The sequence below is a fragment of the Littorina saxatilis genome, linkage group LG9 (assembly GCF_037325665.1).
Source record: "Littorina saxatilis isolate snail1 linkage group LG9, US_GU_Lsax_2.0, whole genome shotgun sequence".
Taxonomy (NCBI): domain Eukaryota; kingdom Metazoa; phylum Mollusca; class Gastropoda; order Littorinimorpha; family Littorinidae; genus Littorina; species Littorina saxatilis.
In genome coordinates this window covers 29112476-29136378 of record NC_090253.1, presented here as the reverse complement: position 1 = coordinate 29136378, position 23903 = coordinate 29112476, and the positions used below count along the sequence as shown (strand labels likewise).

General features: G+C 40.5%; 1 protein-coding gene across 5 annotated transcripts in view; it reads left to right on the top strand.

Annotated features, from left to right (window-relative positions):
* The window catches only part of LOC138975810 (septin-2-like), a 125832-nt gene extending 102149 nt beyond the window's left edge, over positions 1–23683 (top strand). For 4 of the 5 annotated variants that reach the window (XM_070348567.1, XM_070348563.1, XM_070348564.1 and 1 more), the window contains 9 exons: positions 5653–5776; positions 6201–6335; positions 6817–6934; positions 9387–9488; positions 12229–12374; positions 13219–13326; positions 16827–16893; positions 18404–18549; positions 19527–23683. In XM_070348567.1, the coding sequence (XP_070204668.1) occupies positions 5653–5776; positions 6201–6335; positions 6817–6934; positions 9387–9488; positions 12229–12374; positions 13219–13326; positions 16827–16893; positions 18404–18505 (902 nt within the window). In that variant the 3' untranslated portion in view covers positions 18506–18549; positions 19527–23683. The remainder of the gene's footprint in view (positions 1–5652; positions 5777–6200; positions 6336–6816; positions 6935–9386; positions 9489–12228; positions 12375–13218; positions 13327–16826; positions 16894–18403; positions 18550–19526) is intronic. The other variant, XM_070348565.1, reaches the window with a different exon arrangement.
* The last annotated feature ends 220 nt before the right edge of the window (positions 23684–23903 follow it).

The window sequence follows — 23903 nt, the reverse complement described above, 5'->3', positions numbered from 1 at the left end:
TCAAATGGGAGTATGCATGTTTGCAGAGGTTATGAACAGAAAGTACGTGAAAGCAAGATCTTAAAGGCCCGGCAGGAGTATATAAGGAGCCTGACCTTCTGCGTTGGCAAATCATTTCAAACCTCTTGCAGGCAACGGACAAATACTGCTCCTACATTTTCTTTAATATCTCGGTTAAGCATGAGTTACGGTGTCAGATTTTTTGTTCACACAGCTGGTTTTCACACATTTACCGCCCTATGCGCTTAGATAAGGTTAATTCTCCATAATAAAGAAGATATTTGTAAACAAACATTTCAATGGGGATCTTGTTCAAAGAAAAGGGCGGAGTCAACACTCTCCGACGTCACAGATTTACACCATGCGTTCTAAAAATAGCAAAACACGTGGCATGCGGCAATTTGGTTCCAGAACATGCTGTCTCAGGTGCATGTGTATTTGTTACATCGGATATGAAGAAAGAAATGCAACTAACCTTTACCACCAGTTGTGGCCTTGATAGGGTATTCCTGTGGGGTTGGGATAAAGCTCTCTCACTAATTTGAGCACACAGTCGGGCATCATTTCTCGGTTAATGTTTACCCGTGTTGGATTGTCTTGATGTAAGGAAGACGTCTTTTTCGCCAAGTACAATGCACAATTCCAAGCACCGCGTCGGTCTAGCATGGACCAATACTTCTTGTAGAGTACTTTTCTAACGCCGGAATTCCTGCGGTGTGGCAATTGGCCTGTACCTAGCCACCTCTGGCGATGATTTGTCACACAAGGGCTGCAAAAACAAAAGGCACACTGGCCTACCCCAGAGGAGAGCCCTGTACTAGGACCCGTGTCTCCGCTTTCACCATCGCCTCCAGGATCAGATAACCACGTCTGCACCCTAACGGTACTACACACACGAGAGACAGCCTCTGTATCGAGGTCACACGATGATGGCACAGCACCTCTTGGTACACAAGTCGAATCTTTTATTACACACCTTCGAGTTTCAAATGGCCACTGATTCTCAGTAAATAGTCTCCTTATTGCGTTCTCCTGGTCACTGTTAATGTTGAGAAGTGTTAAATCAAATTTCGCCATTTATTTCCACAGACAGAAAGAGATGTCAGTGCAATACAGCTTACAGACCGCAGCCTAGCCCTTACTAAGTTACTATCACCATCGGATGTTGGAATGTGAAACACTCACTTCCCGCCTTCAGCTGTCGACAACACTGATTGTGTTAGAGGCTCTCGCTGGGTGGAATAACAGACCGTGTTCCAAAGTATGCGTATACACTACGCAGATTATCACCGCTGACTTCGTCTACATGGTCGTCCCGCTAACTATAATTACTGTCCCTGAAAGTGCCTCACAGGATGGGCAAGTTTACTTTCAAAACAGAAAGGGGTAATCTAAACTCGGTTTGTTCTAAGTGGACATGGGACACAACGGGACTCGGATCTTGGGTCGCCCCTGGCAACACAAATGGAAGAATCCAGGATATGCAAATGGTCTTCTGCAGTTTATTCCAAGGTGGTAGGGGGTTGAAAGGGGGAACGAACGGGAGGGGGGAGGGGACAGTGGTCGGTGGAGCTACTATACTAAGACTGCAGCAATGCAATGGACTGGTGATGTGAAATCATCACCCACACATTTTGAGGTACCCTCCCCCCTCACCATTCGGTTCACAAGCCTGTTTTTGTCCTTGGTCAGTTTGAAAATGATTGGTTTGTTCAAGTATTCCGCCAAAAAAATGCGCCAAGATTTCCCTCCTCATTTTAGTGGTGTTTGACGCTTGCCCCACTCACTTAGTCAGAGTCTGATGCAAAAATTGACTCGAGAATTCTGTTCATTGACGTTGTGACGTACTAAACTTGTTTATTGTTCGCGGTTTTGGCTGATTCTGTGTTGTTTTTCTGCAATATCAGCGAAACTTCATAGCGGTGACTGAGTTACAGCAACCAAGACTAAGTTTCATTTTGTCCGTTTGACTAGCCTGACATCTACAGCCTTGACATTGTTATTCTGTTTCTCTCTGTGTGACTGATTTCTTTGACACAAAGGTTCTCTGTGTGAAAGTTCAATTGTATTGTAAATTTATATAAACAAAATACGCAATCAATATGCAAGATATCACAAATGTTCAGAAACGAAAATATGTGAAAAACTCTGAAGAAGCTGTTAAAAGAAGAAATGCTGCTCGCACAGACAGAAAGCCAGATGGTAAAATTCAGTTTAGCGGTGAGAGAGAGGAAATTGATCTTATTTACGCCCAAGTTCAAAAGGTTAAAACATTTTTGGAAGAAGGAAATCCAAACAAAGAGCTTGTGGACACTATCTTGTGCTTTTTTTATTGACAAAAACATTGAAGCTGATTTATTAGAGCGCCCTGATGCCCCCGCGTCCCCAGTGCACTTTGGCCTGTTCGTGTTTACATCGCGTGCCACGCGTTGTGCTATTTTTGCTAAGCCCCGCCCCTTTTTCTGTTGCATTATGGGAGAGGCCGGATTGGCCGTGACGTGTTTAAGGGAGGGCCGTCTTCAAAGTGGGGTACATTTATGGTGTACACGGGTAATATGATGATTGGCCTAAACCACCACCCCCCAAACCCCACCCCCCGCGGGTTAGGGGGAAGAATTTACCCGATGCTCCCCAGCATGTGTCAGGCAACTAACGGATTCTGTTTCTCTTTTTACCCTTGTTGAGTGTTTCTTGTATAGAATATAGTCAATTTTTGTAAAGATTTTAGTCAAGCAGTATGTAAGAAATGTTAAGTCCATTGTACTGGAAACTTGCATTCTCCCAGTAAGGTCATATATTGTACTACGTTGCAAGCCCCTGGAGCAAATTTTTGATTAGTGCTTTTGTGAACAAGAAACAATTGACAAGTGGCTCTATCCCATCTCCCCCCTTTCCCCGTCGCGATATAACCTTCGTGGTTGAAAACGACGTTAAACACCAAATAAAGAAAGAAAGATTGGCCTAAACTTACTGATGTTATGGACAGGAAATCGATCGTGAAAGCAAGGACAATACATGAATAGTAGGTTGGGTTTTGGTGTGTGTGTTTTTTGGGTTTTTTCTTGGGGGGGGGGGGGGATGGGAGTCGTCTTAAACTGGGGGGGGGGGTGTGTTTCACTGTTGTCCTGTGTGGTACTTACTGTACATCCCTACTGTATCCTCCGTGTTTCACCGACATGTTTCACACCTGCCTGCCTGGCACCAACACAAACACTTCACACTACCTCCCAGTGTTTGCTTTGGATTTGTTTTGTAGTTGAGAGGCAGGCTCTGTGTACAGATGATGCTGCAAAATTCCTGGGTTCTTCTCGGCTGTCTGAATAGATATGTTTTATTGTGGCCGCCTGAAGAGGTCATTGGTCAGGCGTAGGGAAAACAGATTTCCATCAGTTTGTTTCGGCTTGCAACGAATATTGACTGTTGGAGTAGATGTGTAGTTTGCAGAAAAGAGTTATTTCGCGGCCATCCCAAGATACGTGGGGGGGGGGGCAAAAACAGCTCTGACAGTTACCGGATGTTATTCATGTGCATCTTTTGTCAATCAATCCCTCACAGCAACCAGTCAAACTAAGCACAGGCATGTAAACAGACAACTTTGATGCTTTTTTTTTTGGGGGGGGGGGGGGGGGGGCCTGTCCTACACATTTAAAATCAGTACTGGTGGGTTTTTTTTACATTTAGCCGGTGAAGATTTGTATATTCCTGTCAATGTATGGATCCAGTCTCTGTACTACATCTTTCCTCAACGGCCATTTGCATGATGTCAAAACAAACTTGCTGTTCAGGGCAGACTGCCTCATGAAGTTGACTGTTACCCCTCCAACATCAACATAGCGATGTCAAAACTTCTCTTTTTCACACAAACATGATTTTGATTTGGTTACATACGATAAGGGTTGTGGTTATAATACACGTATATGCTTTTTGTGCGGCCTCTGGTCTGAACACAGCATCCTCAATCCAGAGCAAAGTGCTCTGTGCTATTCTGAGCTGTGCCTGGGTTTTTGCCCTTGGAGTTGTCAGTAGACATTTTTCTGACATCTCTCTCTCTCTCTCTCTCTCTCTCTCTCTCTCTCTCTCTCTCCCTCCCTCTCTCTCTCTCTCTCTCTCTCTCTCTCTCTCTCTCTCTCTCTCTCTCTCTCTCTCTCTCTCTCTCTAATACTATGATAGTTCATCCTGCAAAAACCAAAAGTATGGTAATCACTTCTAGACAGAAACATCAGCTGGCCCCACTTGTTCTAAAGCTTAACCTTGGATCATCACCGATTGAGCAAGTGCGTGAACATCGGGTTCTAGGAGTCACAATAGATTCTGAGCTAAACTGGAAATATCATTTAAACAATATAAACAAATCGCTGTCGAGAAACATGTTCTTATTCTCGCAGCTACGATATTATGTCGACACTTCAGTTCTTAAATTATTTTACCATGCACACATTCTTTCGCATTTAAGTTATGCTTCTACGTTATGGGACAACTGCAGTGATGTTCACATGATCAAACTGAATTCTCTCCATCGTCGTGCAGCTAAACTTATGATACCTAACTCATCGGTCACTACTGACGAAAAACTGAAACTGCTCGGCCTCCTTCCGTTGAACCAGCAGCTTAAACTGAATAAATCATTATTCATGTTTAGAGTTATGAACAAGGAAGTCCCAGAGTACATTCTGTCGCTGTTTCAAAAAGCAACCAACAGGTATGGTTCTAGTAAATTCATTCCACCTCGCCCCCGACTAGATTTGTACAAGTCTAGTCTTGCATTTTCAGGGTCATCAGTGTGGAATTCACTTCCAACAGCATTAAAATATATTCCATCAGTCAAAGCCTTTAAAAAGCAAATACACAGACATTTGTTTCAAATCTGATTCCAAGTGGAGCATTCCACCGTTATCGTAACCTAGTGGTGATTCAAAATGGGTTTACTCCGATGTATTAAACCGTCCTAATGATTGTTATCATACATACCGGTTATCTTATAGCAGTCTCTTTTCAGGGTTACTGTTTCTGTTGTTACTGTTGTGTTGGTATATCCTTTGTTGTAGTTCTTTTCTTCCTTTTGCTATGTTGTCGGTATTTTTTGTAAAATACAAATGACTTACTGTTTGTTATTTTTGCTTGCTCGCCGTTGTTGTTTCATTTGGACCATATGTTTCCAGTGCTCGGGATTTTTTTAATTTCTTTTATATTGTTTTTATTGTTATTATCGTTATGACATCATCATCCTTACCATTATTTCTATTTTCATATTTCTATTGCTGTTATTGTATTTAATAGTATCAAATACTATAACTTTTTCTTTGCCTTTAAATGCCATTTATTATCATATGTACGATTTTTTTTTTTGCCGTCAACCTCTTTTGCTCTTATAATGTTTTCATGTCTGTTTTGTATTCATGTTAGTTAGCAAGGACAGATTGTAAGACTAGGCAACGCCTAAAATCTCCATCCTTCTGTAATAAAGTTTAATCAATCAATCAATCTCTCTCTCTCTCTCTCTCTCTCTCTCTCTCTCTCTCTCTCTCTCTCTCTCTCTCTCTCTCTCTCTCTCTTCTTTCAAAGAAATAAACTGTGCATTCACACATCACTTTCTCAGCATAATTATGAAGACAACTAATAATAACAAGGTTGTTTTCTGTGTATGTGTTGCAGAGAAGATCACCCAGACAGTGAAGATCGATGCGTCCACAGTGGAGATAGAGGAGAGGGGGGTCAAGCTCAGACTGACCGTGGTGGACACGCCTGGCTTTGGTGACTCTCTCAACTCGACAGATTGGTGTGTATTTTCTTTAAAAGTAGGAAGGTTTGGTAGGTTAGAAGGTTTGGAACTGACATAAGAGTATGAAGGCTGGGCATGAGGTTTTTCTCCCAATTAGCACATTTCTGGCAATTTGAAAGCACCAGAGATCTTTCTGTGGATCCCCAGATTGCATGATTTCAGTACAATTTCTTTTCCAATTAGTTGTATGATTATTTTTTATTTTACAAAACACCTTTTGTTACAATTTTATGTCAGTTGAAAATGCATACACACATGCACTCACACACACACACACACACACACACACACACACACACACACACACACACACACACACACACACACACACACACACACACATCACATAGACACGTAACTTACCATTTAAACTATCTGGTCAGCGTCACCTAGCTGATGTGTGTGTGTTTTACCTTTCCAGCTTCAAGCCAGTGATCCGCTACATTGATGAGCAGTTTGAGCGCTACCTTCAGGACGAGAGTGGGCTGAACAGACGACACATTATCGACAACAGAGTCCACTGCTGCTTCTACTTTATCAACCCCTCTGGCCATGGGTAAGTAGTCCGAGTTCTTTCCAGAGATCTGCTGCCAGAATTGCTTGATATTCTGCTGGTTGGGTTGTCTTGATGTCAAACTCCTGGGGATAGTTGGGGCGGTGCTGGTCTTCATATGGATGTCTTTATTTTCATTTACGTTTGATTGTGCATATTGTGTTCGATTGCAAATTAACATGTTTTTTGGTTGATGGGTTTTTTTCCTTTGAAAGGTCAAAACGTGTTTGTGTGTGTGTGCGCTTGAAAGGAACTTTATAGGTGTGTGTGGGGGGGAGGGGGGGGTGATACATTCATGATTATAGGGGTAGTTATCTCCTGTCTTGTTTCTTTACTACAGTTTGCTTATGTCAAAGTGGGGGCAGTATTTAGTCCTGTTAGCACACAAGCATTTACATAGCAAGTTTTCATTCACCAGGGTGCACAGGGAATACAATGAAGTTTTCACCAAACTTGTAACATAGTTGCCTTGAATGTCATTCAGGTTGAAGCCTCTGGACGTGGCCTTCATGAAGGCTGTCCACCACAAGGTCAACATTGTGCCCGTGCTGGCCAAGGCTGACACACTCACCAAGCTGGAGGTGCAGAACTTGAAACGACGGGTGAGTCACATTGGAATTAGGACAGCGCACAGACAAGTGTTATTTTTACATACTGGTCTTGCGGCAGAAGGGAATGAGTTTTGCACGTGTCAGATGTTTTCCTGATGCATTGGTATCCCTTTTTTAACAACTCAAAGAATCTGAGAAAATGAGGTCTCAAACTTCTTCTTCTTTTCTTCTTTTCGATCGCCGATCACACTTGGGAGTCCAGATCTTGAGATATAATTAGTGGTCCTCTGCAGCGCAGCCACTGGCCCGTACAGCTTGTTGTGCAGGGACTCCAGCAATGGCCAGATTTCCTCTCTCAGCACCTGGTGGTTCCTGCAGTTGGTCTCAAACTAGATAGAGAGCTGCAGTCTTAAACTTGACATAAGTTATAGATTTAAACAGAAAATGTAAAAAGCAGTAAGGGCCGGTAAGAAATGATTCAATTAAGGTCTTATTGTTGTAGAAAAGAGGGCCTCAGAAGGGAGTTGTGTTGTAGGTGTGGTACAAATGTGACCCTCCACCATGAATGAAATGAGTCGCATGTCACCTCGCGCGGTTCTGCGCTAGGCTTAATATAAGTCCGGGGCAAAAGAGGGCCTCAGAAGGGAGTTGTGTTGTAGGTGTCGTACAAATGTGACCCTCCACCACGAAATGAGTCGCATGTCACCTCGCGCGGTTCTGCGCTAGGCTTAATATAAGTCCGGGGGGTGTCTGGTAACAGTGAGAGGGTTACTTTAATCACAGGCTTATAACTCGAAAAGTTTTTGCTCTTTTCTAAAACGGTTTTCACCACTGGATAGAGCATAAAAAAACTCTTTAGGAAAATGTAAAAATATGAAAATCATGCAAAGGTGACATGCGACTCATTCCGTGGTGGAGGGTCACAAATGTGCATGAACTATAATGACAATCCCAGTGATGTTTTAGTTGATGAAAATGGAGGTGAAAAGAGAAGTTACAACAGGAAACACAGAGAGGACAATAACTTATATCTTTGCACTGACTGTAACCCTAATTATATTATTGACTCACACTGTGTAGCAGGTTTTCAAACCCTGCTGATAGAGAGACAAATGGCGTCAGAATGTGAATCAGTGGTGTAGGTCATGGACCATTAACAGTGTCAAGTGCAAGTGTTTCCTGTATGTGTGACGGTAACATGTTTGTAACAGATGTAACAGGAAGAGCACTGAGAAGTGCAGAGTAATAGCAGAGGAGGAAGCACATGAACACAAGTCAACCTCTCTATAATGTTTGCAAACTAGCAAAGTGATAGGAGAGAAGAGTGTTAAAATGTGAAGGGCATTGTGATAGTAAAAATGCTTGAATGTTGATTTCATTTTTATTGATTTTCTTTCTTTTTTTTTTTTTTGGGGGGGGGGGGGTGTCTCTGACGTTTGCACAGCAAGTGTGTGTGTGTGTGGGGGGGGGGGGGGGGGGGGCTCTAGAAAAATAACAGTTAAACTTTGTATGATGTAGAGCAGATCACTGTTTAGATTTGAAAGAAGCTTTTGATTGTGTTAAAATATTGTATCAGTAGGTTTTGTTGCAGAGTGATGGGAGATAGGAATGTCCTTGAAATATTAGCTAGGTTTGATCACGTAGCCTTCATGTTTTACCTTCATTACTCTTCTAATGTAACACATCACTATAAAAAAAATTATGCAATTCATTTTGTTCTGTGCTCACCAACAACAGAGTTTGATGTAATCTTCAAATGAAAAGCTACTTTAGGGAAATAGGACTAAATCCAAAACAAAACATAATAAATAAAATGGAGGGGGGGGGGTCCGGGTGAGATTTTGCTTTCACAGGAGCAGTGTAGGCGGTCTCATATGTTCTTTGCGGCTGATGTAATGATTGGGATACTATAACTGTATACCATGAGGGATGCAGTCTTGAGTAGGTCAAGTGGTTTAGGCCAGCAAACAACACACTGCCACCAACGTTCTGATTATTATATAAGTGGGTTGTGTCGTTAGTCATTTACTTGTGAGAGTGAGAGAATAGTTATACTTTAATAGAGAAAAATCATGGCAATTTTGGCTCTGGGATACAGCTAAACCTGTCCATAATGACCAGCCAAGGGACTGACCAGAAGTGGTTGTTATGGACAGGTGCTCACTATGGAAAGGTCAATTGTGTAGAGAGAACTTTTGTTTGGGATGTCGTCACGGGCATGGTGGTCATTATCAAGAGATAGTCACAAGGGCAAGATTTTGACGTTGGTTTGAAAAAGTCTAGATGCTAGCTAATATATTTGTATTTTTTTTCCTTGCTCACATTCTGGATTTCATGAAATTATGTCTTCTCAATTACCTGTATGTTACTTTTGGGGTAAACAAAAATTGTAAAAAAAATAAATTAAAAACACAAAATAAATGCAGAATGTTGTGAGGACTGATTGGTTCCAGCTGCCATGTTTATTACAAGTCATCATCACCTTGTGTTGACTGTGTTTCAGATAATGGACCAGATAGAAGACTACGGCATCAAGATCTACCCCTTACCAGACTGTGACTCTGATGAGGATGAAGACTACAAGGAACAGTGCCGCCAGCTCAAAGTAAACTTAAAACACCACTCGATCCCCACTGGCTTCCCCCTCCCCCTCACATAGACATAAAGGGAGGACAGTTGCAGCTGCTTGGCTTCTACCAACTACAGCACTGGCTCACAACAGCCGAGCCAGGTCCCTAGTGAGCTCTATGAACCTACCTAACACCAGCCTCCAGCTCGACTGCCATCCCTCCTTCGCAACTCCTCCCCCCCCCCCCCCCCCCCCCCCCTATCTCTTTTTGACTCACATGCGAAGCAAAAGTGAGTATGTACTCACCCGAGTCGTCCGTCCGTCCGTCCGTCCGGAAAACTTTAACGTTGGATATTTCTTGGACACTATTCAGTCTATCAGTACCAAATTTGGCAAGATGGTGTATGATGACAAGGCCCCAAAGAACATACATAGCATCTTGACCTTGCTTCAAGGTCAAGGTCGCAGGGGCCATAAATGTTGCCTAAAAAACAGCTATTTTTCACATTTTTCCCATTTTCTCTGAAGTTTTTGAGATTCAATACCTCACCTATATATGATATATAGGGCAAAGTAAGCCCCATCTTTTGATACCAGTTTGGTTTACCTTGCTTCAAGGTCAAGGTCACAGGAGCTCTTCAAAGTTGGATTGTATACATATTTTGAAGTGACCTTGACCCTGAACTATGGAAGATAACTGTTTCAAACTTAAAAATTATGTGGGGCACATGTTATGCTTTCATCATGAGACACATTTGGTCACATATGATCAAGGTCAAGGTCACTTTGACCCTTATGAAATGTGACCAAAATAAGGTAGTGAACCACTAAAAGTGACCATATCTCATGGTAGAAAGAGCCAATAAGCACCATTGTACTTCCTATGTCTTGAATTAACAGCTTTGTGTTGCATGACCTTGAATGACCTTGACCTTGGGTCAAGGTCACATTTATTTTGGTAGGAAAAATGTGTAAAGCATGTGAGTCGTATGGGCTTTGCCCTTCTTGTTTTATTTATTTTTTATTTTTCCTTCAAAATCACATCATCTAAAGTTGGGGTGGCAATTCCAGGAACATGCCCGTAATGGTTTCACCATGAGATTGTTAAACAACACTTATCGTCATCAGCTGCTTGTTGTTTTGGGGGACACCGTCCTCCTTGTCAATGCGCTGAATTGAATGAAATGGACTTAACTGCCATCCCTCCCACACATGTGTGCACACTTACACCACCACCACCAGTACTGCCACACACACACCACCCCCCCCCCCCCCTTCCCTGCCCCCTCACCCCCGCCATGCCAAATAGAACACATGATGACAGCAAAACGGTATACGTTATTTGCGTTTTTGACCAAAATACGACATTTTACACAGATCGAGACAGTCATTGTTCTATCGCGGTCTCGGAGAACAATGACTGTCGAGATCTGTGTAAAATGTTATATTTTGGTCAAAAAGCAAATAAAATTTATGTATCGATTGAATTCCTTTCAGGTACTGACTTTGTTGTTGTTTTGACGATTGAACGAGCACACACACATGCAATCAAACACATAAGCTTCATATTTGGGCGTTTCAGGTTGACTGAAACTTCAAAGGAACTACAAAACACATGTCATGTACTGACTTTGTTGTTGTTTTGACGATTGAACGAGCACACACACATACAATCAAACACATGACGTGTGTTTTGTAGTTCCTTTGAAGTTTCGGTCAACCTGAAACGCCCAAATATGAAGTTTTGTAGGCCTCTGACGTCACATGGCTCAAAGAAGGGAAATCCAATGTCCAATCGATACATACTCTCATACTATTCAAACTTGTGCTTCCTGAATTTGTTGCTCTGTCAATGACTCTTAACCAGGAAGAAAAGACAAACCAGCACAATTTGAGTTAGCTCCCATGAATACAAGCAGAATTTGAAATAGGCCCCACATCTGTTAGCTCCCCTGAGTAAGGGGAGAAGTCATTAAGTTTCCCTATTCCATGCAGAGTCGAACGCTGAAGAAGGAGAAGAAGCTCATTGCCTTGATTATTCTCTCCATATGTGTGTCGGAAGTTAAACTAAATTATATCTGCCAACACCTCAGATGTTGGCGGGGATGTAGCTCGGTCAGTAGCGCGCTGGATTTGTATCCAGTTGGCCGCTGTCAGCGTGAGTTCGTCCCCACGTTCGGCGAGAGATTTATTTCTCAGAGTCAATTTTGTGTGCAGACTCTCCTCGGTGTCCGAACACCCCCGTGTGTACACGCAAGCACAAGACCAAGTGCACACGAAAAAGATCCTGTAATCCATGTCAGAGTTCGGTGGGTTATAGAAACACGAAAATACCCAGCATGCTTCCTCCGAAAGCGGCGTATGGCTGCCTAAATGGCGGGGTAAAAACGGTCATACACGTAAAAGCCGTGGGAGTTTCAGCCCATGAACGAACAAACAAACAAACCTCAGATGTTGAAAGACTGTCATTGTGTTTCACATTTTATTGAAATGGTTGTTTCTTTATTAAACTTTGTTGACTGCATGTGAATTTTAAGTGAATTTGGTCAGATTTTCTTGAAAATTATCTAGGCCAGTTTTATTTAAAAAATTAAAAGAAATTGATAAGCCTCAGAATACAACTTTTTTCACAGATTCTTGTTCCTTTATCTTTTGGGACAAAGCTCGTGGTTTTCTCTTCTCTTTTTTTCTGTGTAAACTGCTAGTATTAGAAACCAATATTACGAGAACTGCTTGATTGTTTTTATCAGTTCAAACGTTAAATTTTCTTCTCCAGAATGCAGTACCCTTTGCTGTGGTGGGAGCCAACTCTATCATCGAGGTGAAAGGTCGCAAGGTCAGGGGTCGCATGTATCCCTGGGGGGTCGTGGAAGTGGAAAATCCAGAACACTGCGACTTCATCAAACTCCGAACCATGCTCATGTAAGTATAGCGAGAAGTCATGTATTTTAGTAGAAATTGACATCATCTAATAACCTTTTTATTCTGGTTACATTTAGAGGTAAAGTGCATTTTTAACTGGTTTGCAAAGTTGAAAACTTGCCTCTGTATGCTTGTTTGTTTGTTTGTTTGTTGGCTTAACGCCCAGCCGACCACGAAGGGCCATATCAGGGCGGTGCTGCTTTGACATATAACGTGCGCCACACACAAGACAGAAGTCGCACCACAGGCTTCATGTCTCACCCAGTCACATTATTCTGACACCGGACCAACCAGTCCTAGCACTAACCCCATTATGCCAGACGCCAGGCGGAGCAGCCACTAGATTGCCAATTTTAAAGTCTTAGGTATGACCCGGCCGGGGTTCGAACCCACGACCTACCGACGCCTTACCACTAGGCCAACCGTGCCGGTGCCTCTGTATGCACAGCAAGCCCATACGGATGAATTTAACTCCTGAGGATGCCTGTTACATTGGCACATGATGTATACTGCTCCTTGTGAATCAGAAGATAGAGAGAGGGTGGATGTCTGTGTGTGCTGAGGAACAAAATGGGCAAGACATGAAGAAAAAGTGTGTGTGTGTGTGTCTGCTGGTGTGTGACACTGTGTGTGAGGGGCCGTGTGAGTGAGTGTGTACGTACATGAATGCGTGTCCATGTGTGTGTGTTTGTGTGAGTGTTGTCTAACACGAACAGTCATGCATGTATGTGAGAGAGTCACAAAGAGACAGGTCAAATCACAAGGAACAGCCGTCTTTTTACAACCTTAACCTGCAAATCTATATGCAGAGTGCTCACGTTATTCTGTTCATCTGTCTTTGCAGAACACATATGCAGGACCTGCAAGAAGTCACGCAGGAGACGCATTACGAAAATTACCGTGCAGAGAATCTGGCCAATGGAGGATCACCTGCTGGCAAAGCTTCCAGAGGGTGAGTTATCTCCTCTTGTATCATAATTTTACTGTGGTACCTGCGATGAAACTTTGAAAGGACACCCTTGGGACCCACCGAAAGTGTGTGTGCATTGCATGTAGGTGTCCTTTCATGGGAGGTGTCCTCTCATTGGAGAGACCTCACTCAGCAGGTACCACTGTCCTGCAGAATCTGTAGAGTCAGCACTCATGCATTATAGTTGTGCGTTGGCTGTTGTATAGCTGGGATTATCAGAATGGTGTACAGTATTTATATGTTGTTTGTGTTTTCATGGTTTACCTCAGTTCTTTATTTACTGCTTATGTTTGGTGTTATGTTGGTGATCATATGACCGGGATGCATCTTTCTTAGTCAAAGTATGAACAAACAAAATACAATCTGGACAAGTTTTACATTGACAGACTAACTGAAAGTGTCTCAAGGTCATGAGTTGACAGTACATGCAGTAGTTTTAGTCACATTTTAAAAGAAATTTTTTTCCACAGTTTGATTCTAACCTTCTAAAAACAATGTTTGTAAACAGAAGTGTTAATGTTTTTGCTACTCTTTTCATTGAAACAAATGTGTGATCATCTGTACAGAGCTGCCAACTGTAACGCGTTTAGTGTAGCATGCAATGTTTAAAGAGCCATTGTTATGCTGCTACGCCAAGCTAAAGATTGCTATGCTTAAATAAATGACCACAAGCATGCCACAGTTCTCTCTCTTGTGTGAGTCGTGGTTCTCATTTTGCATCCCACTCCGTGTATATTGGTCACAAAATGGGCCATAAACATTGTCTTGACTGAAAAGTGGCACCACATATACTCTCTAATGGGCATTTTATGTTCCTGCATAATTCTCATGAAACTGTATGTCTATTCTTGTGCAAGATGGCATAAATAAGGATGTTGGAATAACTTTTACAAAATGCTACATTTAAACATTTGCTCCACTGAAAATTTCCACAAAAAAATTAAATTGCTACACTTAAAGGCTTTACAAGGGTTGGCAGATCTGTATGTAATACATGTACCTGGGTTTTGAGTGTTGTGTCACTGTGTGTGGTCAGTAAAAAGAGATGTGCAACAACACATTTATTTACTTTTTTTATTTCTACAAGTGTTGTGCCCCAGTCCCAGCCATTAGTGCGGTGAGACAAATGAGAACACTGTTTTTTTATTTTCTCAGATTCTGTTTTAACTTTTAACTGTTCAAAAACGTTCATATTTTAATTTGAAACTGTGTGTCCCAGATTGCAAGCAGTCTGCGCAGAATCATTTAGCTGCTGATTATTCAGAGCTAATCATGACAAAAAGTGTATTGTATTTTTTGTGTGCTGGTTTACACTCCGGGTTGTACATGCACTTTCTTTTGTTAAAGCCAGGGGGGTTTTTTGGGTTTTTTTCTTGATTGGTCTGTGAAATACAGGATTTGTTCTTCTCTTTTCTTTCCAACCATCGGTTAAATGTTTATTTTGTAAGCTAAAACCCAGTATTTAGACTTTGCTGTTTCCGAGACACACAGTTTTGATGTTAGTTGTCTCTTTAAGCACATCTAACTTAACGTGCTAATTAAACCAGTTATTTCTGCACAACTAAAGTTTCTCGTGTATTACATTAAAAAAAAAGTTATTGCATTCGCATGTACAGGGTGAGTTTGGGTTTGTTAAATGAAAACAACATGTTTTGCCCCTGGAATATAGATTTTACATCTTTTAGATATGGTTAAAAATTATATTTTTTGTTTTATATTCTTTCCTCTAGCTGTTGGTTTTGACTTTTTTTTTCATGTTCTGTTTTTTCTTTCTTTGTCCTTTCCACATGTTTTACCTTCAACCCCTGCTGACATTTTTAAATGGTGAGCTCAAGAGTTGATCTATTCTTTGTTGTGTGAAAAAAAAATGTAACCTGTGATCTTTTATTGTGGGGTGGGGGTGGGGGGGGGGGATCTTTTGCATGCCCTTGATTTCTGTCAGTGTATTCAGATGTGGGGAGGGATTTTTTGGTAGGATGTACCAAGGGGTATGAAGCCTTTGCCCAGAGTTTACCGGCATCCAGTGATAATCAACATCTTTTGTCGTCAAAAAACATAATTAGGCAGAAATTAATATGTAAGCGCCTAGGGCTATATCTAGATTAGGCGCATAAAAATGACCACAATAATAATAATAATAAAAATGTGGCGATACATGTACTGTGTGCTTTAGACTCAGTCTAAGAAACTTTTGCAAAAAATCTGTTTACGCGGTTGGTTAAAGTGTAGAGTATATGATCTTCTATAGCTTGTTTTCGCAGTACATTATACATATGTTCATTACTGTGCTGCAAGCTTCTTCTTCTTTTTTTTTTAATCATGTCTTTTAAAGATTAGCTTGTATTGGTTACTCAATAATATGTACCGGTCATTGTGAACTTTATTTAGACATGATTGTTGCTGTAATTTGTACAATCATGCATCGTTATTGGTATGGTCTTTCAATGGGTCCTTGATTATAACGGGTATTTCTCTTGTTCTTGTCCAACATAGCCATAACGTTTGAATGGAAGTTTTAAAACAAATTTTAGGATCATCTTCTTCTTTTTATTCTTATTCTTTGAACAAATTAAAAGCCAGTCTAATTTATAAATTGCACCATTATGCACGATTTTAAAACTTAGGGCTGTAATATCTGATACTTTGTCTTCACTTTCATAACAGATCAGTTTTGTCTCAAGATTATAATCTTCTGTTTCTCTCCTTTCTGCTATTTATTAAGGTTACTAAGTTGATGGAAACCCCCTGCGGGTTAGGGGGAAGAATTTACCCGATGCTCCCCAGCATGTCGTAAGAGGCAACCAACGGATTCTGTTTCTCTTTTTACCCTTGTTAAGTGTTTCTTGTATAGAATATAGTCAATTTTTGTAAAGATTTTAGTCAAGCAGTATGTAAGAAATGTTAAGTCCTTTGTACTGGAAACTTGCATTCTCCCAGTAAGGTAATATATTGTACTACGTTGCAAGCCCCTGGAGCAAATTTTTGATTAGTGCTTTTGTGAACAAGAGACAATTGACAAGTGGCTCTATCCCATCTCCCCCCTTCCCCCGTCGCGATATAACCTTCATGCTTGAAAACGACGTAAAACACCAAATAAAGAAAGAAAGAAAGTTGATGGAAGATCTTATCCTGTGTAATCAATTTTGTGGTGGTGAACATGACTTTTTCCTCGAGAAGGAATGTATAACGGGGGATTGAATTTGTAGCATTTATTGGTTAATGCATATATGGAATTCCAGAAGCAAAGTTGTCAACCAGTCTCACTGGCCAAATGTGTTAATCTTTTGACAGATTGTTTTGCTCCAGGCCTGAAAAATACTTGACAACAACCCTTAACTACTTTAAATAGTTGCAGCATCAGGAGCTTGTATCAAAGTGCCGGTCAATTGAAGTATCCTACTCCTTTGATACAAGGGCAGCTCCTGTGGTTGTAGTTTATAGTGTGAAGACATTTTGACAAAATGTCTGCTTTCTGCTCACAGTGCCCCGCCCAGTCAATCCGATGGACTCTCACAAAGGGAAAGAGAACTCCTGCAGAAAGAAGATGAGGTAAGGAATATAATTATTTGGAAAGGATACTTATGGGACGGGGGGGGGGGGGGGGGGGTTGGTTGGTAAGATTATAAATGGCGTTCAAATACCAGGATGCTGGTACTGGCATCTGTTAGGTTGTTGTTTATGGAATCAAGGAAGTATCATGTTATGTATTAACACAAGTTTAACATCGACATTATTAACAGCTATTGTGTTTTCAGCGTAGCAATAGGGCCCAATATTTAGACGAGACAAATATAATGCAGACGAGTCGAAGACGAGTCGCATTATACTTGTTCGAGTCTAAATATCGGACCCTATTGCTATGATGAAAACACAATAGCGTTTATATCGCTATTCTGACATTAAATTCTGTGTTAAAATCATGTTTTTGTCAGCAACAAGTACCAGAATGGTCCATGTCATTGATTGCAGACGATGGTTCCCTTTCCGCATGAAGCCACTGATATAACCGAACATTGAAAAACCCACGGACATGTATTACGGAGAAAACTCGAGATAACCGGATGTTATAGCATTACGTCAATATGCTAGGAATCATATGACGTCATGACGTATCATGCTTGCCTACGTAGATTGTATGTTCGAAACTCTGACTTCTGTTGGGAATTCGCGTGGTGACGACTGCTGTAAATCTGTAGATGATAAGAGAACAAGGATTGTCTCAGAAGAAACGACTAAATGTTTCAGACCGGTATCTTCATTTCAACATTGCACTATACAATGGACATTCTATATGACAGGAGAGTTTGCTGATTTTGTGTTAAACATTGGAGAGATCGTCTGCTAGAATCAGAGATAGGTCGCTTCAGATTGCAGCTTCTGGAAATTTGCAAGGTTTGTTGCCTGTTAAAGAACTGGATTTTACACGTAATGTATGTCATGTACAGTAAGCAACAACAAAAACACAAACAAAGCAAATGGCATCGTCTGTCGACTAGTCACAGAAACAAACCTGGCGAGGTATGCGTGTACTTTATACACGTGGAAGAAACCGGAACCATGCGTCTTTGTTATTGCCGATATGCTTTTGGATATCGGCAAAAATGGCCAACTTCCGTAGCGTTATGCTTTGATGATCGGAAAAGGGATGTGTGAGACCATCCAATCACAGCCCCCGAATTCCCCCACGTGTTCATCAGAATAGCTATATAGAAAGATGACAGATTCGGGCATAACTGCCAGAGTTTACAATTAAAGGGAAGCAACTGCAGAATGTCCTTGTGATTATCTCTCCCTATCCTTGTACAGGGTATAACCCCTCTCTCTCTCTCTCGCTCTCTCTCTCTCTCTCTCTCTCTCTCTCTCTTCTCTCTCTCTCTCTCTCACACACACACACACACACACACACACACACACACACACACAAACTTAGAAACAAGTGAGCCACTACTGCTCCAGAAATGGCAGGGATTAAATACACACTCTCTTTCCACCCCTCTGTCTTTGTCTCTACTTGCAAGTTGATTCAGTGTGAAATATTTCTCTGCTTTCGTCACAACAGCTGCGTAAGATGCAGGAGAAGCTGGCCCGCATGCAGGCCGAGATGGACAGCAAGCGACCGGAGGTGCAACCCAACGGCAACATCAAGACGCACAACGTCTAATCCAGCCTGCGCTTTGCCCCTGCACAACATTTTGCTGAACAGAGGTCAGTTGCTTGTAGAGCTGCCTAAAGCCTGTCCTTTATTGGGCCAAGTCGACTACGCGAAATATTCTCTGAGAAGCTGGCCGCTCAGAGCTTTAGCACTGAGTTTTCGGTAACAACATTTTGCAAAGTCTTCGCGAAGTCAACTTTGGGCTTAATTAAGCGCCGCCTTTATACCTGTACAGTTCGGCAATGGCCCGATTTCGCCCCACGTGAGGTTCACAGTCCCACTGAGTGAATCTCAATCAGCCGTTCTTTTTTCTGCATGTAACGTCGTCTCTTCCACAGGATAATTCCGGACTATCGCCACAGTAGCCGAATTCTGGAAATAACTGTCGGGTTTGTATTGGTTGTGAAAGAGTGAGTACCCTTGCTTTTTCTCAGACAAACTTATGACATGTGGTTCCTGGTAATGTGTACGAGACACACCCCCTCGCTAGTGACTCGCCAAGGCTGTAGTGTCACGGGGCAAAGTTTTCCCACATGACATTATTTCCCCTCGTGACATTACAGGCCAGTCGATCACCAGCAAGGGGGTGTGTCTCATAGACTTGTACAGGAACCACGTGTCTTATGTTTTTCTGAGACAAAAAAAGGGTACTTACTCTTTCACAAGCCATACAATCCTTACAGAGTTGTTTCTGGAAATCGTCTATTCCTATACCTCAAATAACCAAAGTAAGCGCTCTAAATGCACACGACATGTGTAATGGAGTAAGCGAGAGTTATACGGAACCAATCTCCTGGCACCTGAGAGAATAACAAGCATTGAAATGAACAAGCGACTTTCATCCTAAGAAAAAATTATTCCCACACCTGTTTGATTTTAATTTTCTGGTGTCACACCGGTAATTTGTATCGTTATAGCAATATTTTAGCAACAATACATAAAATAAATACCCTCTGGAAGACCTTTTTAGGTTGAAGTGCAACGTAGCCCTTGGCTGTTGTTATTAATTATCTTTTTCTTTCTGTTTCAGGACCATTGATACAATGCACACACTGATTCATCAACAATCCAGCCTTGGTTCAACGTGATCACAACACAAATCATCACAACCATCCTTCTGTTCCTTTCTCTTCAGTCAACGCAGCATGGGGATGATAGCCAGAAAAGGGATGCCTAAATCCATGGAAATGATAGGATCGTTCACATTTTCATGCTGATCAATTCATACGTTTTGCAAACTTATTTACACATTTTTAAGGCAGATAGACGTTGGTCATTTGCATTTTTATGATCAACATTATGTATTTTCCACACGTTCTACGTTGATCCATGGAAGTTAAAAAGTGGTTTCCAAAATTCATTGCGCATTACGAGTCTTGAAGAGTTATTTGAGAATAAGCGAAAATTTGTTAAACATTTTGAGCGAATCTTACAAAAGGATAGTTCTTAAAACAGCACCTAATCCATCCAAGTTAATGGATAGTTCACATATCCATGCTGCACTTTATGTGTCTTGCACTCGTTAGAATATTTTAAGATGACAAAATCTTCAGCAATGTTTGAGTTCTATTACTGAACTACAGTTTGCTAAGCAGGAACATTCACACAGACTTATTTTGATACACAATGACTTGGTCCATGCCTGACTTTTATCCTCAAGTTTGATGATTATCAAAATCAAAGATGTTCGAACTGTCAAGACAGTAGGCAGTAATGTGTACTGAATTGTGCGTATATTTTGTGTCAGGCCCACTGAGATCGTACATGAACATATTTGTACGTGTTGCTCACCTCTTCATATTTTGTGCTGCGAGTTTGGCCTCCTCTGCATTTCATGTACATTGCTGATTCTGAGTGTTTGCATGAAGAAAAAACATTTTCTTCCAGCTGCCGAAAGACTCATGGTACAAACTGTTGTAGAACCTGTAGATGATATAAAATAATGAAGCCATGTCAATTTCAGTTGAAGCTTTTTTTTGTTACAAGGAGAGAAAGTTTTGAGAGAAAAAAATATTGTCAGATTTACGAAATGCAACTGGTTAAGTCGTCCTGATATGGCTCTGCGTAGTCGGCTGGACGTTAAACAACAAATAAACAAACAAACAAACTGGTTAAGGTGCGCTGTAAAAGCAAAATACTGATAATTTCATTTCTTGTACCTCTTTGTATATTTATTTCCAGTTATGATCTGCATTTATTCTGCATTTGAAGCTTACTGCTGTTGGGGCAAGCTGTCGATAGCATCTGTACACATTGTGAAAAAAGTGTCCCAATATCAAATTGCTTTGTTTTGTATTTTACTGACTTTGTTTTCATTTTTACGCCAAATCCAGCGGGTTGGATATATGTTGCCTTGATTGTGCTATGTCTGCGATGACTTATGCAATTTCTGCACTTGATTTATTAATGAGTCTTTTTCATGCGTAATGTCCGCGAGTTTTTTTCAGTGCATTTAGATATATCTATCCCTGCCTTGCTCATAACTTTTTGTTCATGTATGCTCATCTCACAAGTATTACAACTTTAATGATAGATTCAGAGATGGTTTGAGTTTATTCGGTGTCCAAATTTGAATTCATGCAAGTAATTTTTTGTAAAAACTCAGGCTTGCGAAAGGGTTGCCTCCCTTGCAAATTGTATTGGGTTTCCTCCCTTGCCAAATCCGGATTGTGCTTGTGTCGATCAAGTGTAGGAAAAACATATCCAGTTAACCTGCTTTTATTGCGCATTGCAGTCATTAACTATTGTAATACATAAACGGAAGATGCAACACAATCGGTATGATTTCAAATAACAAGAATACCTTGGTTTTGTTTTCAATTTCCAAACCTTTTTACTGAAATGCTTTATTAGTTAATACATTTAATGTAACAGCATTTAATTTTTTATTTTGTTTTTAAAGACAAGGCTTTCTTTCTAGTCTCTTTTTCATCACTCGTGTTTCATGCAGGCCTGCTTCATTTTGGGTTATCATATCATCGATCGTTCTGCATCAGTTTTCATCAGTATTTTGTGTTGCCTTTATGGTGGCATTTGTGCCAGCGTTTCGCATTCTAAGCCTTCACACACATACTATGTATACCCTTTTGTGTTCGCACACTTGTTGAGAGAGTTAAATAGTGTCAAGAACCCTTCTGGTTTTTTAAATCAAGTTTGACTTGCATTGGTAAGCTGCAGTTTGCATTGTGTGTAAGTTACGAAACATAAGCCTTTAGATGGTATTTTGTACAGTTTCATTCCTGAAATCAAAGTTGGTGAAAAAAGAAAACAAAAGCGCTGTTGTGTTAAGACTGAAAATAAGTATGGCAGTCTCTGATATTCATGGGTTCGGGTTCCAAAAATCAGACTCAAAAAGTATAGGATTGTTAATGTTTATACAGTATACTGTCACATATGAGTCTTCCATATGAATTGATTTTAACCAGAACAATCTGCAGTTTGCCAAAGTGTAAGTAAGAAAGCAATTCGATGTTGAATAATGTTTAATTTCAAATGTTTTTTTCTTGCCTCACATTCAAAGTAGACTTCAAAAAGATACTGACTACTTTGGAGTTTGCTACAGGATTATTCCTTACAGCTTTTAGCTGAAATGGGTTTTGAACATTTGTGAAACATTTTTGGAACATTGTGACATTTGAGCACTTTTTTTTCTTTTTTTTACTTCTATGCAGTATATAACTGTCAAATTCAACTAGAGAGTTTGGTCCTAATGTCAGATTATGAAGCCAGTTGAAGAGTAGACTTGTTTGGATTTGCCACAAATTCATGCCTTTCTGTGGGTTTTTTTACATAGCTATGCTTTGTATGATATGTAATGGTTTAACACGATGCTCATTATGTTGATAGATGTAAATGTACCCACCTGTTTTTGTTTCTTTGGTGATTTTTTTCTACTTTTTTTTCATTTTTCACATTTTTCTTTTCGTTCTCTCCCTAATTTTTTATTCTTTTTATTTTTTTCCTGATTTATTTTCAATCTTTCATGTACAGTTTGAAGTTGTTTTGTTGTGTGTTTGTATGCAACAATACCTGATTCTCTCACTGTAATGTAAACCTGTAATGTAAACACCTGTGGAGTGAATGACTTTCAGTGGAAACAGTAAGATGATTGTTGTATTTGACAGAATGAAGGAGAGAGTGAATGTGAAGCCATGTTTTTCAATGTGTAACTTGATGCAATGTAATGAAAATTAGTGTATATGTGTTGTCATTTGTGGTCTGTAAGCTTTCTTAGGATTGGGAAGGCATTTTTGTATTTGGTTCGTTATTTTTGGGTTGGATGAGGGAAGGGGCTTGGGAGCATAAGAGCGCTTTTGTGTTTCTATTATCTACGTTATATGTTACTAAAATGCTGTTTCTATATTTGTGTATATTGCATAGCCCCATTTTGCACAAATTAATTAATTCACTTAACCACCCGTAAGACCTGCTTTCTTTTTACTTGTTCTCTTTTGTTCACTTTTTTCTTCTAGTGCACAGAAAACCATAATTTTATTTCTGCTAAGGGCATCTTTGATTCACTCTTTCTGTCTCTCCATTCTCTCTCTCTCTCTCCTCTGTCTCTACACTCCCTCTCTTGCGTGTGCATGCGCTTTGCATGTAACAGTATTTTGCTGGACTAATTAGTTCTAGTGACTGTTTCGCATGTAATCCCTGTATGATCGTCTTTTCTTGTTTCTTAATTTTCCAAAATATTTAGGAGCACTCATTTTGCACAGGGAACATTCTTACAAACAAGATGCACTTCTGCTTATACATGTTCTTTCGAATGTCATATCAACTTTACTTTAACTTGTCTATTGGGGAGGGGAGGGTGTGTGCGTGAAAAAAACAAAAATAGCTTTGTAACACTCTTGTATGAAATCATAACCAAATGTTGCTGTTGCTTTAGTGAAAAAAAGTCATTGCAAGTATCTTTGAATCTGTAATTATTTGTGCTGTTGGTTTGTATGTATCTTAAAGTGCATTGTTTTGATCAAATACAAGTAATACTTCAGCTTTTGATCCAGTCCGCATTCGGTGGTATACAATGCGGTGCAGCAAAAACAAAACAAGCTGTGCTGTATTGTAATGTATTGTACATGTATTATACTTTGCTGTACCATACTTATCATGTGGAAGAGAGAAAACAGTTGGTACGGAAGAATCCTTACTGCCTATGACCAATAAATCTTTACTCTTGCAATAGTCTTGTATCTGAGTTGTGCTTGTGTGTGTATGGATGTGTGTGTGTGTGTAAGGATGTGACCGCGTGTGAATGTGCTTATATATGTGAGTGTGTGTAAATGGGTATGTTCTTTTTCAAATTAAATCCACACTCCATTATTTCTGGTGTTTTTTTAATACATGTACACTGTAACATGATTGAAAAAACACAAATCTATCTAGCACCGGTCTGGCACTCACA